Source organism: Aythya marila, assembly GCF_965140915.1.
Source record: "Aythya marila genome assembly, chromosome: 2".
In the NCBI taxonomy this organism is placed as follows: domain Eukaryota; kingdom Metazoa; phylum Chordata; class Aves; order Anseriformes; family Anatidae; genus Aythya; species Aythya marila.
Window position 1 is genome coordinate 112,945,184 of NC_139043.1, and position 19,074 is coordinate 112,964,257.

General features: G+C 42.2%; 1 protein-coding gene across 1 annotated transcript in view; it reads right to left on the bottom strand.

Moving 5' to 3' along the window:
• DSG2 (desmoglein 2) overlaps window positions 1-11,522 on the bottom strand; it is a 28,307-nt gene extending 16,785 nt beyond the window's left edge. The window contains exons 1-4 of the mRNA XM_082754766.1: window positions 11,114-11,522; window positions 4,240-4,275; window positions 3,152-3,286; window positions 1,739-1,897 (exon numbers count right to left, since the gene is read on the bottom strand). Coding sequence (XP_082610892.1) covers window positions 1,739-1,897; window positions 3,152-3,286; window positions 4,240-4,275; window positions 11,114-11,158 — 375 coding nt within the window. The 5' untranslated portion in view covers window positions 11,159-11,522. The remainder of the gene's footprint in view (window positions 1-1,738; window positions 1,898-3,151; window positions 3,287-4,239; window positions 4,276-11,113) is intronic.
• Window positions 11,523-19,074: the final 7,552 nt, after the last annotated feature.

Genomic DNA, 19,074 nt, shown 5'->3' on the forward strand with positions numbered 1-19,074 from the left:
CCAGGTACAGAACCTTGCACTTGGACTTGTTGAACCTCGTTAGGTTCACATGGGACCACATCTCAAGCTTCTCATCCCTTTGGATGGCATCCCTTCCTTCTGTTGTATCGACTGCACCACTCAGGTTGGTGTCTTCATAAACCTGCTGTTTGGTGTGGTCAATCCTACTATGTCATCGATGAAGATATTAAACAGCACGGGTCCCAAGACAGATCCCTGAGGGACACCACTCATCACCAGCCTCCACCTGGACATAGAGCCATTGACCACCACTCTCTGTGTGCAATCTTCAAGCCAACTGCTTATTCACTGAATGGTCCACCCATCAAACCCATATCTCTCCAATCTGGAGACCAGGATGTCATGTAGGACCATGTCAAAGGCCTTACAGAAGTCCAGGTAGATGACATCGGTTGGTCTTCTCTTGTCAACTGGTAACAGTCATTCCATCACAGAAGGCCACCAGATTGGTCAGGCTTGATTTACTCTTGGTGAACCTGTGCTGGCTGTCTCAGATCACCTCTTTGTCTTGCATTTGTCTTGACATTGCTTCCAGGAGGATCGGTTCCATGATCTCATGATCTTCCCAAGCACGGGGGTGAGGATCACCAGTCTGTAGTTCCCCAGGTCTTCCTTTCTACCCTTTTTAAAAAATGGGAGTGATGTTTCCCTTTTTCTAGTCACCAGGGACTTTGTCTCACTGCCAGGACTTTTCAAATATGATGGAGAGAGGCTTGGAAACTGGGTCAGCCAATTGCTTCAGGACCCTTGGATGCATGTCATCAGGCCCCATAGATGTGTACTTTTTTAGTTTCATCAGATGGTCTCGAACCTGCTCTTCACTTGCAGGGGGTGGGACTTTGCTCCCCCAGCCCTCATCTACAGGTTCAGGACAATGAGAGACGTGGGAAGTCTGACAGTCAGTGAAGACTGAGGCAAAGAAGTTGTTGAGTACCTCAGCCTTCTCCGTGTCTGTTGTTACCAGTTCACCCTTTACACGCATCAGAGGGGGCACACTCTCCTTGGCCCTTCTTTTCTGAGCAATGTATCTATAGAATCCTGCTATTGGCATCCCTTGCCAAGCTCAGTTCCATTTGTGCCTTGGCTTTCCTGATCCCATCCCTGCACATCCACACAGCATCCCTGTGCTCTTTCCGGTCCACATGTCCCTGCTTCCACTGCCTGTGCATTTCCTTCTTGCACCTCCATCTGACTAGCAGGTCCTTGCTCAGCCACACCAGCTGTCTGCCCTCCCTGCCCACTTTCTTACACAGGGGGCTGTAAAGTTCTTGTGCTCTAAGGAAAACATCCTTAAAGAATTGCTAGCTCTGTTCAGCCCCTTTGTCCCTAAGGACAGTGTTACAGGGGAACTCATCCACCAGGTCTTTAAATAGCTTGAAGTTCATTCTTCTAAAGTTCAGGGTCCTGACTTTGCTCTTTGCCAGGCCCGTGTTCACCAAGATCACAAACTCAACCAGGACATGGTCACTGCAGCACGGACTGCCTCCAGTCTTGACCTCTTTAATGAGCTCTTCAGCATTGAATGCATATACAGAAGATAAATATAAAGCAATATATACTATATATAACAAAAATATTAGCACTAACATAACATACATATATGCACATATATAAATGTTCAGAAATGTTAAAACTACTTGAAGTTAACAAATTTAAACAAAATAAATTAAAAAATGCCTAAGAGCATGTATAACGAAAAGGTTACTATTCAACTTACAAACAGCATTGGCGTCTTTTCTCTGTCAACCTTTCCTGTTATGTTCAGGTTCCCAGTCTTCCCATCGATAACAAATAATCCATAAGGAGGTTCTGTTACTCCTTGACCAGATATAGTATAAGTTACCACTATCCCTGCATCTTCACGATCAGAATGTATCTAGGAGGAATGTAAATAGCCTTTGATAAATAAAACCACATTGAAAAACAGAGAGAAAATATTTTAGCTATTTTCATAACAAACAAAAATTAACATTAAATGCAGTTTTCCTACATTCCTTTGAGGGTAAACACGTTGAGATGAATGCAGGAAGAGTTAACTAGTTTGTCTGAGGGACTAGTCTGGGGAGATGAGCGTAATGGGTATGGCAACAGCTGGGATCCATGGAGTGGAGAGGTCTGTAGGAGACAATTGGGACTGCTTGGACAAAAGAGAGCTGGACAGCATACAAGCATAAGGAAGACTGACTGGAAAGGCTAGAAAAGCACTGAGTTAAGATAAAAAGCTGGAGTGAGGGAAAAAGGAGGAAACTGGCTGCTTAAATGGATGGGGACAAATAAAACAAGGAAAAAGACCACGGAGGAAAAAAAAACCACAAACATATTAAGACTCTGGAACAATGAATTCAGCAGAGGAGGTTAAAGTTATTTGAGCAAAGCCTGAAAATGAAACAGGGCACCTTTTTAAAAAAGACGAGTCCTAGGCTATTGAGTGGGACCAGGACTGAAGGGGCTGCATAGAGTAGAGATTATACCTTTCCTCTGCTCTCACCTAATATCTGAACTACATGAAACATCTGGAGAAGCACATTTCATTGCACCTGCATCACCATCAAGGGTCAGTCCACACAGAGGATAACAGCCTACTACCATCTGCAGTCAATATATATGCTGAAGTGACCACTGTGGTGAATTCAGGTTTCAACACTAGTGCTAAACCAAACGTGTACCAGTGTGCCACTACAGGATTAACATCTCAGTTATTTTTAGCCTACTTTCTTAAAAAATTAGGCATATATAATCATGCTGCATGTACAGCTTTCTATCCAATTACGTACATGATTTCTATACAACCATGTACACCAGCAGTTTTGGGAACCACTTGCCAATTTCAACCATAGCTGAGTAGGGGTGATGGAGTGAAAAAAAACAAACTCAAAGATTCTTGTATTATGAAAGGTATTATGAAAATTGTTGGCTGGGAACAGATGAGAGACTGAACCAAATCAGGCTTCAGAGTAACTCATCTGAAAGAAGGAAACAGAAAGAAATGTGCCAACATTCTACTGAGATTATATAGTTCATTAAAATTCAATAAATATTTGTGTCTGTGTTTAGGACAGTCACATCCTTATTGTACATTTTCATCTCTATTTTTTTGTGTATTCTGTGTTTATCTCTTTTCCAAGCTTACTCTAGCAATTGGATTCCTGTATGAATTGTCTTCCTCTTCCCGTATGAAAGCTGGAGGGACTGTCCATTCTCGCTTCTGTCTAACAAGGCTGTTGGGATGAGACAACATGCCACTCCGGCCACTTCGATCATAAACCTGCAAAAAAAACAAGGTCGAACATCAGCATAACATCTAGCCATTTATGATGAATGCTTTGTTGCTGCTGTAGCCCAGACCTTAGAATAGCTTTTGCGTAACCTGGGCATTCTGCCTGCCCAAAACACATGCTGACCTTACCATTCATTTTATTCCAAGGAGACTACAGACTCTTTTAATAGCTAGTGCCTTTGAAATCATGGAGCAGTGTTAGCCTCTAGAGCCACAATTTAAAAGCTGTATGTTCCTCAAGTTGTTTGAATAGAAAAAGTATAGTAATCTTTCCATCAACACAGATGTATAAAAAACAGGCTTTAAATATATGAGCATATTCCCATGGTCAGAGTTTGGTGAAAATATATTGTTCTGGCTGATTTAAGTGCTTGTCACCAGATATAGGATGAGGTTTGCCATTACAGCTGCTAAAACCCACCACTTCTGCCTCATTATACCATTTGGCATCCTATCAATACAGACTTTGCCTCCTCTCTAATACATGATCCTACAACATGCTCGTGTATTAGCTGTCCACTGTCTCAGCTATCCTTTCTCAGCCTCATTGTCACTGAAACCCTTCTTCCTTATGCCCAGCTTAGTCCTGGCTGTGTCTGTTGGTTTCCAGATCCATAGTGAATACCTTCCATACCATTGCAGTTGATTTCATTTATGGAAAGTTAAAAAAAAATAAAAATAAAAATCTACAGATGTAACATTTTAAGGTAAGTTTCCTGAAGTTGAATGTCACTCAGTTTGATGGATGTAGAATTGGCCCTATTCTTACATTTCTGCTTTCATTTCGCTACCCCTTATACAGTTTTCATTTTTCAGAAAAAATGGGTAAAACCCGAGGTACCTATCAACTAAAGTAAAGCACATCTTTGACCCTTGCTCTTTGATCAGAGAATACTTCTTCAGGCACTGATAAAGAAAAACAGGTTTTCATTATTTCCTACCTTCCAATGGAGTCCACTTCCATAATTCAAACAGATCTGAAAAGAAAGTTACAATAACCATTATTAATTCCATGTCACTTTAGCAGAAGTAAACCTAACTTACAACCTAAGCAAAGACATAAAGAATAAGAAACCTGACCTCTGTCAATCACTATTTACTAATAATGGCTTCTGAAAAATTTACCCATAAGCACTCCCATTAAAAGCATACACCACAATTATAAAATTTAGCACAAATAAATGTTTTGCACTTTTCTCCCTGCAGTAAGCAGATAAGCAGTCACACTTTTTAAATAGACTTTTTTAAACAACAACTTTTTTTTTTATTATTTTATTTTAAAGCATTGAGTAATCCTTCAGCATTACAAAATGATGGGAATTTTCCATAGATTGCAGTGAGTGTTGGTTGCCAGGAGTACCCTGAAGAAAATCTCTCTTCTGGGCAAATCATGGATTATCCAGGCTGTGGTGGGTTACCACCCACATATAAGAACAAAATGGGTTAAATATCTAAAATCAAGGACATAACAAAATATCTGCTGAAGTATCAATGACAGATACAGCTCCTTACTTCAACTTTCTCTTGCTATAACATTGTGCATCACAAAACACGTTATACAGTTTCCCAAACACCTACGTCTGTGTAAGGGATCAAGAAACAAATAGACTCATTGAGTTAATATAGTTTTTATTGAAGTTCTAAAATACCTTGCTTGCCTAAGATCACTGCAAGTTCTGTGTAAATCATGACAGCAGGACATATTTTGCAGCTATAGTTAAACTTCTAGCACAGACTTTGTTTTTCTCCAGTTGCATTATTTGCATGCCAGCACTGATGTCTTTTGGCTTACTGAGTCTGAGAGACAGAGAACAAAAGAATTTCTGACAGCCTGTGATCGGATGTCAGATGATAATTTTTCCAGTGATGATTTTCCTAACAGAGTATGGTCTAGATTCACCCCAAGTAGGCTTTAAGCATATAATTTGGGAGAATGATTGGCATACATCCATCTCCTACATAACCAACACTGAGATGTGAATGCTAGCAAGCATTATGTGACAACATTCAGTACTGGCAGTATCCACCTCTTCATCCACTAAGAGTCCAGGATAGCTACACACACCCTCAAACACCTCAGTTTGTTGCCTCATGCTAGATGTAAGCAACTAGAGCCTCTGCTGAATTCTCAGAGCCCCTGTGTTTACATCCATTCCAAAGACTCTCTGCAAGTTACAAAATTTTTTAATGTGGCAAAAATGTAGCATTTTGAAACACCAAGGACAAAAAGTAGGTTATTATGGCAGATGAAATCAACAAACAGCTTTTGAGCTTTTTGTAAGCAGATCACAGCATTACAGGATGGCTGGGGCTGGAAGGGACCTCTAGAGGTCACCTGGACCAACCCCCCTGCCCAAGCAGGGCCACCCAGGACCAGGACCAGGTTGTCCAGGACCATATCCAGATGGCTTTCAAAGATCTCCATGGATCTCCACAGCTTCTCTGGGCAATCTGTGCCAGTGCTCCATCCACATAGCCCAGAAGTGCTTCCTGATGTTTAGATGGAACCTCTTCTGTTCCAGCTGGTGCCCACCGTCTCTTGTCCTGGCAGGGAGCACCAGTGAAAGGAGCCTGGATCTATCACCATTGCACCCTCCCTTCAGATATTTACAGCCATTGATGAGATCCCCCCTGAGCTTCCTCTTCTCCTGGCTGAAGCTCAACTCTCTCAGCTTCTCCTTGTAGGAGAGATACTCAGGTGCCTTCACCATTTTTGTGTCCCTGCACTGGATTCTACCCAGTATGTGTGTCCAGGTCTCTTTTGAAGTAAGAAACCCAGAAGTGGACACAGCACTCCAAGTGCAGCCTCTGCAGTGCTGAGTAGAAGGGAAGGATCACCTTCTTCAACCCACTGGCAATGCTTTGCATGCTGCAGCCAAGAACACTGTCAGCCTTGTTAGCACCAAGAGCACACTGCTGGCTCATGTTCAACTTGGTGTCAACCAGGACTCCCAGGTCCTTCTCTGCAGAGCTGCTTTCCAGCCGGGTGCCCTCAGCATGTCCTGGTGCCTGGGACTGTTCCTCCCCAGCTGCAGGACTCAGCACTTCTTGCTGAACTGCAGAAAGTTCCTGTCGGCCCAGTGCTCCAGCCTGTCGAGGTCCCCCTGGATGGCAGCATGGCTCTCTGCTGAGTCAGCTGCTCCCCCCAGTTTTGTGCCATCTGCGAATTTACTGAGGTGCACTCTAGCCCACCACCCAGACTATTACTGAAGATGTTGAACAGGACTGGACCCAGTACTGACCCCTGGGGTACTCAGCTCATTATGGGCCTCCAACTAGACAAGCAAATACTTTTATTGTACTCAGCACTATTATATCTACCTACTTTTTGCAATTTCTTCAATTGATTATTATTGATCTTAAGGCCTAAGGAAAAGGAGGCTCATAAAAGGTGATTTCCCACTGAAGTCAGTCAGTGAATATTTTTTCTCTTTTACTGGTTTCCAGTCTGCTGACTGTACATCCCTTCTGACTCACCCTGATTGCTACCTTGATGATAGCCTTGATGTTATCCCGTTCCCACACAATGCAGCACAGCAGTGGACAAAGTGGGAAAAGCAGCAGACTGCTGTTTCAACTTGCACAATAAATCTATTTTTAAAATGGCAATTTTCCCAGTGTATATACCCATATATCCTGAAGACAAAAATCAGCAGGCAGTAAACTCCATAATGTAAGGATCTCACACCTTCCATCACATCATTCCCATCAATATTCTTAATCTTATTAGTCATATGAGTTTTTAAAATTTATGATTAATGAGAGTATTACCAGCAAGACAATGGGTGACAAGAGAACTTTGGTTTCTAGTCAAGGTTTTCCAACAGGAGCTATAACTCTTTTTGAAAGGTTGTCAAGATGTCAGTTTGAACATCCTTGTTTGCTCTTATAGATAAATTGAAAGGAAAGAGGCTGAACAGAGAGAGACAAGAGGCGCCAGGCAAGAAGTTTCCTTGTACCAGAAGCCTGAGAATCACAGTATAAACTGAAGTGTCTGAAATTTACAAATAAGCAGGTCTTCCACTGAGATAACTTTAAAGCAGAGCATACCAACAAAGTGGAAAAAATCACGTTAGTCACTAGAAACAGAAAGCCTTTCATTAAGATAACTCAAGGTAAAAATCAATATGTTTGCTTAGGAATAAAACAGTCTCAAAGTATTCTGCTTTATTGTTAAGGGACTAAAAGATACTTTTGCATTTGTAATTTTCAATCTATGTTCCACAGTCCATGGAGAATCTCCTCAGGAACTTCAAAGAGAGCTACAAAAGGTGTTTAAGAATGGCAGTTTTATTTGTGAGATACATGAATACATGTGGAAGAAATATATAAAGGTATCCTGCACTTTTATTGAAAATTTGTAAAAGATCCATGAATTTTAAAATGTGGAAAAGCATTTTTAAATGATTTTCTTTTCAAGAAAAATTGAAAAGACACATAACCAACAGGTCCTGAATTTTGAATTTCCCTTTTTTAGTATCCTAGAGCTGTCTTCTATTAAATAGCTTATTAAGAAAACCCTGTCTGTCACTTGGTGTCAATCATAGCCTCAGCACATAAAAAAGCAGACATCTACTGATGAAATCTGATGACACAGACCTGAGAAGGTATTGGCAAAAGACAACTGGATTATTAAAGAAAATGAGTCAGAAAACCCGAGGCCTGAAGTAATAAAAATGGAATGAAACCCAACAGGAAAGCAGCTGGAATGGGAGAGGGGATAGGGGAAAAGAGGGGAGCGACGGACATGTGTAGGGAGCACAAGGCTGCTCTTGCACAAATGCGTGTTCATGTATAGTCAAGGAAGTGACTAACGGGACAGATTTTGAATATGCAGCTTCATTTATACAGTAAAGGTACAGACTGAGTAAGCAAGAAGGTATGTGCCTGTATTTGCTTTGCTGTGAAGCATGGAGTCCTATAAATGTGGTCCTGTCGTGTATGTTGGGTGTTACGAGATTTGGATCTTGCACATTCTGTCAGTCAGTTTGGTGCTGAAGACCATGGGCAAGTGGAGAGCAGGAATACTTATAGAAGCAGGCTGAAGGGACATCAGAGGTTATCTCCTGGTCCATCTCCCTGCTCTGGGGCACGAATGAGCTACACCCACCTGCTTCCAGACAACTGTTTAACCTACTCCTAAAACCTAGTGATGGAGATGGCAGCAGTTGCTGCTGAGAACTCAACAGTACACAACACGCACCTTGTGGGTTTTACTTCAGACTAGAATTAGCCTGATACCACAGACCAAACACCCATGAAGTAGATGGAGGCATCTCCCAGCACAATTTCAGCCCAAATGAATTAGATTGACGCACTCTGGAGACTTGCTTCAAAAGCACAATTTGATCCAACCATGTAGGTGCACTCTGCATCCACTGCACGTCCATTTACTGCAACAAACTCAAACATCTATACTGAGATTTCGTAATCTCAAACTGAATCTCCCTCTCTGCAGTGTTCTCCCCACTCCAGGAACAGTGCAATTCCCCTTTCATCATGATTACCTTTTATATATCGGAAAACTTAACATGCATCTTACTTTCTTTTCCCTAGACTAAAGAATCCCAGTTCTTTGGTCTCACTTCAAGAATTATAAAGCAGGATTTCTTGAATTTAGATGACATTTCTTTGTTTTCCCTTAGTCTCTCCTGGACTAATTCAATTTCTTCTGATGGTCTCTGAAATAACATACCTCTTTAGTTGAACAGGATGGAAAAAATATCAGGTCTTTTATATTTCACACCTGCTATCATAACTCACCATAGCATTTTTTTTAACAATGTTTTGCTGTTTAATCAGTCCACAGATGCTTGCAAAATTTTTTGCAATGTTTTAGCATTTGGGGGGAATAGAAACTAGGCTGCTTGAAATTGCATCACCTTTGTTCTTTCTAAAACAAAGAATCCCATATTTGTTTTTTTCTTTATTCAACTTGACTTTTGAAAAGTAATTGCAACTGGCAGTGATATTACAACAGTAATTTCACGTATTCTGGACTGAACTTCATCACATCCAGCATAACATGTAACATCTCAAACATCATGAGGTACAATCTGAGAAGACATTCAGAGGAAAAAAACACTTGCCCAATAAAACACACACGTCTTTCTCAACTGTTATCTCAAATACAGAAAGCTTTCTAAGATGTCCTCTGTTGCAGACACGATGCTTACCCGCCACCTACCAGTCTAATGACCCTTGATAGCTGTGTCTACATGGCAGGGCCACGGCTCTGGGTGTGTGCCCTGGACATGATCCAAGCCAGTTCCAACCCTATGGGACATCGCCCGGCACACCTGGACTTTTCTGGTAAAGGGTTGGAAGCAAGGACAGGGGAAAGCTGCCGGGACCTCTGCAAGGCCCCCGGGACCAACGCCATGGGGACATAGCCCACAGGCAGGGAGGAAGCATGGCCAACCAACAGATGCTTCTAGGAAAAACAGGGAGAGGAAGAACTTGCAGTTCTCAACGCTTCTGATGTAGAAGATGCTATTGGATGACACTGTCTTTCAACTGGTTTTGCTTTTCAATGATTTCCGAAGGTTTTGAAATTATCAGTGCCTCCTTTGCATACTTTATGACAAACGTGACTCTAGACTGAGGCTCACAGAAGCGGCTACTTTCACCCACATTAACGGCTTTGTCCAGATTAGGGAAAAAAACACAACAATGCACACACAGAAAGGCAAAACCTTCTTTCTCCTGACACCAACCGAGCAAGGCAGCTTTATTTCCTGGAATATTCCATCCTGCATCGAGGCACCAAGCAGGACTCACTTTTAGTATACCGCACCCTGCCTCGGCTTTAGCTGCAATTGAGCATCATGTGGATTAACAAAAATCATTTTCCACTTTTCTTCAGGCAAAGCAAACAGGGTCCTGCTTGCTGACCTGCAGCCAACACTAAGCCTGTGTCAAGGTTAGCGGGCAACAGCTCTCCCACTTAGTCTGATTTTATAGGTTCTCAAGCTCAGGGAGCAAGGTCCTGATGTACAGCTCTGGCCAGCCTGACCATGCAGCCAGCCTTCCCTGATCCCTGATCCCCATCCCCAGCTCCTGGCTTGGCCCATGGCCTGCCCTCCAGCCTCGCCTTTGCCTGGGCAGTGGCTGCCTGGCTTCCGCAGGCGTTTTGCCAGGCTGGGGTGAGTGGCAGAACAGCAGTGCCTCGGATGTCAAGGAAAGGAAACAGTTAGAAACCATCAGTCCAAATTAAAATACTCAAGCTTTCTTTGGGCTCAGTTCATTACCTTTGATTACTCTTTGATTTTAGCCCAGGACGGCAGGTCTAAAGGCTAATAGCCAACAAGGAGTGAGGGCAGGGGAAAACCTACGTGTCCTGGACTTTTAAGAATTTGGTGTCCGTTCCTCTAAGGAAGTGCAGATTTCCAGTAAGTGATACTTATGGTTGCCTCCGGGCACGATCCCTTCACACGAGTAAGGCAACTTACACACACAGCACGCTGATCGAGAAGACGACAGCAACACGAACTCCTCGCTGCCCTCCTCTCCCTCCGGGAGCCCCGACAAAACCCACCCGCTTCCTTTCCGCGAGGTTCCTCTCCTTTTCCCCTCCTCCCGGGGATCGCCCTCACCCAGCAGCACAAGTCGGGTTTCGGGAACCCGCGACAGACGGCGGGCGGGCTGCCCAGCCCCGACGGGGGGAGCTCGTCCCGAGCCCCCGCGGCACCGGGGCCGGTCGCCGCCGCTGTTCCCTCCGTCCCTCGGTCCCTCCGTCTGTCCCAGCACCGCGCAGCCCCCAGCCCTAGCCCCACTCGGCTGGAAGGGGACCCCCCCGTCGTGGCCCGGACTCACCAGCAGCGCCATCAGCCGCGCCACCGCGCCGCTGCCCCGCGACATGGCCGCTGCCTCCACCACCACCACCGCCCTCCGCCGCGGGGTCACCTCCTCCGGCCGCCCGGCGGGGGAAAATGGAGGCGGCCCGTCGAGGGGCGCCCCAAGTAGCCGCGGGTGGGTGGAGAGAGGCGGCGGGGAGGGGGCAGGTGGCGCCCGGGCCGCCCCGCCCCGGCACCTCCCGGCCCGGCCTGGCCCGGCTCAGCCCGGCGGGTGGCCCCGGGGGGGGCGGTCGGGAGGTGCCCCCCGAGAGATGCCCCCCGAGAGATGCCCCCCGGGGGCTGTGTGGCCCTCGGCCGGGCGGGGGGTGCCGGGCCCCCCCTGCGGCCCTCCAAGTCGGGGGTTTGTCCCCCCCCCACCCGGGAAGAGGGGCGAGTCGGGGCGTGTAGGAGGCGTGCAAAGTACCTGTGGCAACAAAACGGTAAATTAATGAGAATTAATGAGTAATTGGGGGGGAGAGAGTCGTGGGAAAACAAAGTCGGGAGCTGTTTTAGCATAGCCTTCCAACCTTTTTCCTGGATTTTTTTTTTTTTTTTTAATTTGCTTCCAGCCATGTCCTTCCTGCTGCTATCTGGCGGAGATCTTTCCTGGATACACCTGATTAACTGGTGCTGACAAAGACATAACTGATTCTTCACGATGGCGAAACAGTTAAATACAGTTTCCATGCATCCTGCTATATGAGCTACTTACCTAATTGATCTATGATTGCACTCAATTGTAAATGATTTCTGAAGAGGCTGGTTGTGATACCAGGAGTGATGCTTGCTGAGGGAACGTGCCTTGTTGCAGCCTTCCCAATTATACTGTGTTCCCCAATTACATGCTGTGACAATGTGTGATAAATAACTGCATGTTATCCTCGATGCCAGTTGCAACAATTATAATATACATGGGGACCACTGTCACCACTATCAACAGTATCACCTCACAGTTCATTCTGAAGTTGTGTATATCTGTTTGTAGTTGTTTAGGAAATTGCAATCTATGCAGTTTGCTAATACTGTTACATCAAAATCATTTTCTTACTTAACAAAAACAAAAGGCAGAAACAATATGCTCAAAATGCATAATATCAAGGATTTCTATATTCTTTGTTGTTTCTGTCACTGAGTTACCGCACTCAGTGGGTTGCTTTGTAACAGCACAGAAATGTGTACGTTTGCACAAGAATGCACCCTGAGGTCCTCTGAGGATCTTCTTCAGGGTGTTAGGGGCAAGCATGTAGTTTTGTGCAGATTTGACAGCCAATGGGTGCAGCTAATGTTGCTTAAAACATTGAAATTCTCTTTCGGTAATTCTTGTTTAAGATTAATAAGGTAGAACATGACTTGGAGAGCCTTCATGTTATAGTACTTTAAATTTTGTGATTTAGAAGTAAATTCTGATTCTAACTGTACATTACATTTCCTGGCCTGATGATGAAGCATAACTGGAAAGTGTTTCATTACATCAGATGGATGTAAGAGAAGAACCTTGATTTGCAACATTTGTCTTAAGCTGGAAATCAGCTCCATGGTACTCTGAACCAGCTTTTACTTGCCTATCCAATGCACTGCCAGTAAGGTTTTAGCAAATATGCATATTTACAATTATTTGCCCTTTTATAATGCTGGTATGACAGAGTAAGAAACTAATCTTATTTCCTTTGAAAAACTCTTGGCACTGTTTTCATTATTTTCAAGAAGCTTACGCTTTCACAGGAAGAAGGAGTAGAATCATCTCTTTTTCAAGGAGCTCAATAACCACAGCAAGACCAGAAGCTATTCTACAGGTTATTTTGTTGGAATTTTGTCATCTGTTCTTGTGTTGCTTATACCAGTCATATGGGTGAGCTACACGTCCTGAACATTCTCAAGGCTCTCAGTCATTAAAAAAAATGTTTGGCTTTTTTTTTTTTTTTTTTTTTTTTTTGACTCGTTTAACAAGTCAAAGCAGGAATAATTATTATGGAAGTTCCTCAGTTCTCTTGCATGGGAAACTATTATTATTCATATTTTACAAAAATAATTTGCCTGATGTTATGAAATAAGTATCAAACTATCAGTTTGTTTCTAACACAGCTCCTAGCTATGTCACCATCCCCTGAAGTTTTTCTGCCTTTTCTCTGTTTTAAACTGGCGGCTACAGAACCCTCCTCCTCCCACAACTGTTCTGACCCTAAAACCAGCTTTCATGGGAGGATCCGTGGAACGTTAGATCTTTATTTTCCCTCTGGAGATAGCAGCGGTTCAAAGTTCACAGGCTCCAGAGAACAAAGAAAAAATTCATCTTCGCTTTTAAAACCTTAAAAGCAGTCATGCCCTTCTTCAGCTCAGGAACGGGGCTCTCCACGGTGTGCAGCATGCACCAGGTTGCTGTTTTCTCAAAGTACCAAACATCTGTCTACATTCTCTTGATAAGCTTTGAACAGCAAATAAATTATCTTCTAAAGCAACAGAACTTTCCTGGGGAGAGAGGGTTTCTGGGGAGGGAGGGTGTTTGCTTTCAGCGATGATAATTGTCAGCAAAAGTATTCTAGCAACTTACAGGCTCAACTAGTGGCTTCTGTGAAAGGGGCTTGGTGACTCACAGGAACCCTGCCTTGTCCCCAGATCTGCTGCCACTCCCTCTTCAAGCTGAGTAATGCTGAACAGCCGTGCAAGGCAGCCCCTGGGTTTGCTGGGGCGGAGGACAAGGGCATTTCTTACAAAAGCTAAGGTAACCTTACTGTTGCAGTTGAAATGCAGGCTGGCTTTTTTTTTTTTTTTTTCTTTTCCTAGGAAAGTGGTGTTTTTTCTTGTAGTCATGCAATTCAATCAAATGAGTGCTGTGCTTAGCAAGTGGGATTAAGATGGAAATACAGCATATATTCTCATGAAATAAATGCTGGAATCTGATCATGGTTCATATTTAGCTATTAAACAAGTATTTCTTATTGCTTGAAATTATTTTCTTAGAATTTTATTCATTGTTTAAAGATGATCCCAGCTGCCACTCTGCTTTTGGAAAAGAGATACCAGTAGAAAGTAGTGCATCAAGCCTGTGCATGAATTTATCACAATTACATGTAGTTACTCAAATTTTGTAATGAATATTGTAGATTCTGTGAAGAAATGTACATATTGCAGAGAAGGGTCCTAAAGCCCTGTCTGACTCCTGGCATCAGAGTAGTTCCATCAGGTATAGCTACAGCTACCATCTCCTACATGCTTGCAGCCCTGGGCCTTTGGGTGAAGGAAAAAATAAAAAAAGGGACAGAAATATATTAACACCAGGGTTTGATGATTAAGTAAACATTCACACTCTCAGAATGGAGCCATTGTTTCCTCTGCGTGCGTTTACCCTGTTTGTTATTCCCCATGCACTGTGCCATGCTCTTCAAACACATTTATGCTGTTTATTCTCCTGTAGCCACCAGAAATAATCCTTCCCTTTCTCCAGTTTTACCTTCTCTCTCTCCATCAGCTGCTTTCTCTTTATCTTTCTGTCTTCAGCCCTTTCCCCTGTACTCCCTCTCCTATTTTCTGCCTCCTCTTTTCCATGCAGCCAGGCTGGCCAACCTTCCAGGTGCAGCTGCAGCCGTGGCAATGAGTAAACCTGCTGAGCTGTGGGATTGGCGGAGCTGTAAAAGCTCGGACCAGACTCTTGCCTTTATCGCGGCATTTTGTTACTGTCTGACAGCAATGAAATACAAGGTCTTTTATGTGTGTGAAACAAGGAGTGGCAGAACAACTCTCGTGTTGTTTCTTGCTGCGTAGCAACCCCAGCCGCTCTGAAGTTGCCTATAGGCCTTGCTTTCAGGGCAGTGTGACTTACCTTTCTGAGGAAACTTGCGTAACAGAAAGCATTTAGGTAGGTACAAGCTAGCTCACGATCCTCCCATACAGCTCGGAGAAATAATAGCTAAGTTTCACTTGAACTGTGGAAGTAATCCCTACCAGTGTTACTGCAATTTTTTAAGTTCAGTATCTGCTGCTGTTGTGCAATACCATGTAAGATTTCAGGAACTGTAGATATAGGGATGTGGCATTCCCTGATCAAGAAAGAAGAGTATTAGTCTCTTTTTTTTTTTTTTTTTTTCCTCATGTCACAATTCAGGTACATGAGCTAATACACTTAAAATTATTGTGTATGCCATTACACTAAGTCAACAGGTAATCTTGGAAGGGGTTGGCTTAGAAAAAAAAAAAAAGTGTCTCAGTTTTAAAAGAGAACAACACAGGCACAAAAACAGATATCAACTGATCTGAAGGTTATTCTGGAAATCAGAAGAAAAGCAAACCCTCAGATCGGCAGGGTGACTTTCATTTGGAGGCGTAAGTACAAGAACTCAACTGCTTTTTTTTTGTACAGATTGTGGTCATCTAACAAAAGAGATTCTGTAACATGGGTGCTGGTTGTCAATGGACTGGGTGTGATACTGGATAAGGTTCCTTCATATCTTATTTCTTAAAGACTATTTGAAAGTGAGGTTGGTGTTCAATGGATCTGTCTAAATGCTAACTAGAACTTCACCCTCAGTTGTTTCCCCAGAGTACCTTGTTGGAAATTACACTCTTCGCAAGCACTGTCTAGCTTGTTGGAGAGTGCAAGTCTGTCAAATCAATAAGCATAGGAGTTGGCTATGTGTTAGGATATGTTTTCACTACATTTAACAGTTTCTAAGTTTTGAGTCACTACAGCATCCATCCATGTGTGAAAACCTCTCATTAAGTTATGGTAGTGATGCTGTAGCAGAGAGGATAGCTCTGACCTCTGGCTCAGCTTTTATTTGTGCTGGTAATTTTTCTGCACTGCAGACTGACCTGTTCAGTGCTGATGCTTTTCCAGTGCTTGCCCTGAATTAGTGACCTGAGTCCACAAGTCACCTCACAGCTGTACAGGAAAAAAAAAAACAAACAACAACAACAACAACAACAAAAAACCCTACAGTAACTCAGCTCATGCCAGAGCCTATGCATGTGTATTGTCTGTACTTCATGATGAGACAGAACTGGCCTTTCATTTTTATGTTCCTATTTTAAGACATTCCTTAAACAACACAATCCTCTACAGTTTGGATAAATATTATTCTGAGATGGAAGGAGAATGGGTTTGGTCTTTATATTTATTTTTGTTCCCTTGGCAGTACAGAAATAGCTGATAATTCTTTGGTGAGAAATGAATTGCAAAACTGTTTGATGCCAATATGCTGGCATAGGTATTTACATTTAAGACCTAAAATCTGTCTGAGCATTTCCTAGTATTTCTACATCAGGAGAAAAACAAGAAAGAGAGGATAACATTACTTAAGTTCATTTGAACATGAGGAAAAGAGTAATAACGTTCAGTGTTGTGCACTAAATTAAAAAACTCCTTCTTTTTCCTCTTTGTACGTTCCTTTGGAGGGTCAGAAAGTGCAGATAGGCAAAAGAGTTATTAGGCAGGAGAAATTCAGCCAGGGAAAATGTACCCATAATTAGAATTTTGCCAAAGAAAACTATGAGTTAAGAAATCACCCCAAATAATTCCTTTCCGTATTCTGTAGTGCAGGTTGTGTCTGGTCATCATTTGGGACTCACAGATAGAATAGATAAACTCTTCAGTAGTCTCCACTTGCTTTTTCATCTGGGCTAATGTCCACATTGGCCTGAAATAAATCTCTTCCCAGCCGGAGCATATTAATTTGGCTTTAGGGCATTTATTTAATCCATCTTCTGAATTACTGGAAAATACATGTTTTCCGGTGGAGAATGTGTAGGCCAGAGGAGCACACACATCTCTCCTTCAACCATATGTACATTTCCTGAGAAAGCCCGTCTTCCATTTATTTATTTATTTATTTATTTTCAGTTGATGGGCCTTGGGGAATGATCTTTGGTTTCATGGAGTGAGTGTTTTCTGAAAAATTCTGGTGGTGTTATGTGGCATCACTGGGAGCCACAGAGACAGCACAGAGGAATGAGGTCTGCTTGGTTATGTTTAGTCCTCCCTAGTCTCCTCTAGTCCTCCAGGGTGCATGCAGCTCCTTGGAAACAACTTTCCAAAGGAGAAAGGAGGAGGAACACCCCACCCTGCCAGGAAAGTGTGGGATCTCTGTAGTTTCTTTTAGGAAGGGGAGAATGAGAGGATTCAGCCCTTCACTGAATAACTAAAGTAAGACAACTAAATTACATTGAAACACGGATAACAAAAACAGCTTGACCAGTAATTTTGCCTACTGTCCTACTAAAAGCTAGGTGCAACAAATTGCTTATCTATCTAATGGCATGGACAGTTTTAGCTTATTTATTTATTTATTTATTTATTTATTTATTTATTTATTTATTTATTTTGTGTCTTTTAGAGAATGAAGATAATAATGTCATGATCTTGAGTGGGCATAGAGTATGTTAAATGTCCATTATCTCTGTACAAATGATTTTCTATCAAACAGACTTAAGGGAGAATTTATGCATTGTCTGACCTTAATTAGCTGTTAGGTTTCATCATTGTTTTCACATTTTATATTGGTACAGATTTTGAAAAAATTAACTTACGTTGTTTTTCACCTCTGTGCATAGTCATGAAGTCCACATCGCTCTTTGCAACACTGCCCTTTCAAAGTCATCTGCCCAACTTGTTTTTTTCTCTGTCATCATAGCTCTGTTAGAATATTTGGACAAAGAGTATAACCACTCTAGAAAGATATAGTACATAAAAAAGTAAAATGTTTATGAGAGAGAAATCTATTAAATTAATATAAATTTAAGCCTGAAAATGTATGTATGGGATAAAAATTAATTCCATCATTAGTTGTAAGATTTTATGAAGGATTGTTGTTGTAGAGCTTTATGCTTTGGGTTTTATATGGGTTTATATAACTCCACTCTTATGGAGTTAGCTGTGTGGTTCTTTTCACTGAGGCACTTTGCATAACTAAATATTCAAAAGAAATGCTTTGGAATACAATGTCTGTAGTGGTGTTTACACTAAAAAATAATATTGTTCCCTAAAAAAATAATGCAGCGTAAATGAGAATGTGTATTGGTCTAACAAATTTTATAAGCAGTTCATGTTAATAGTGATAACATAATAACATACTAATAAAAACAGTTCCAAGTTAGCTGGAAAAACAAAATACCTCAGAACACAGTATATATGTGAATTCTTAAATTTTCTAAATCCTAGATTTAAAAAATGAGAAGCGCACTCAGAGGAAGTCACATGATCCAACCTAATAAAGATAAACATGTCAATCTGAAGATAAAGGCAAACTTGGTTTCTGTATCCTCACAGAGTTGGTAATTGTTTCAGATTCTTTAAAGGTACATTAAGAGATAGGAAGACAATGATAAATTTAAATTGCAAAAAGGAAAATTAAAGTAAGCTATCAGATAAACTTTCCAGTAGTGATTAAAGGAGTTGTATCAGCCAGCAGGCTGATAAATCTCATTAGTGGAAGATCTTCATATCAGGATGGCCATCCGTTGGGAAAGATAGCAGTAGAGCTGATCCTGTGTTGAGTCCCTTCCATTCATATTTTCATTAGCGTCAACTGGATTCTGAGCCCTTGACACCTCCAGGCCTTCCTATTCAGCATCTCCTGGTGATCTGATGCAGTCAGGTGCTGTGCATTCATGATACAGAGACTGATCTTATAACTTTGTGTGCACTCATTATTCCTTGCAATGACTCGAATGTATCATGCTGATAGCTAAAATATTTCCCAGAAGTAGTTTTTTGTTGTTGTTGTTGTTGTTTTTTTTCTATCCCTGCCCAAACGCCACCAATAAAAAAGGTCCAAATACTCTTTCACCCTCTTTTATTATCTTTTCTCCAAAAAATCTGAGTAAGAATATATGTTGCCATGAATTTCCCATATTGCCTAGTGTTAGTTGAACGTTGCACCTCAGCCCCTGTTCTCTTAAACATTTCATGTGCGTTTGACTGTGAATCTAGATTCACTCTTCACTTTATTA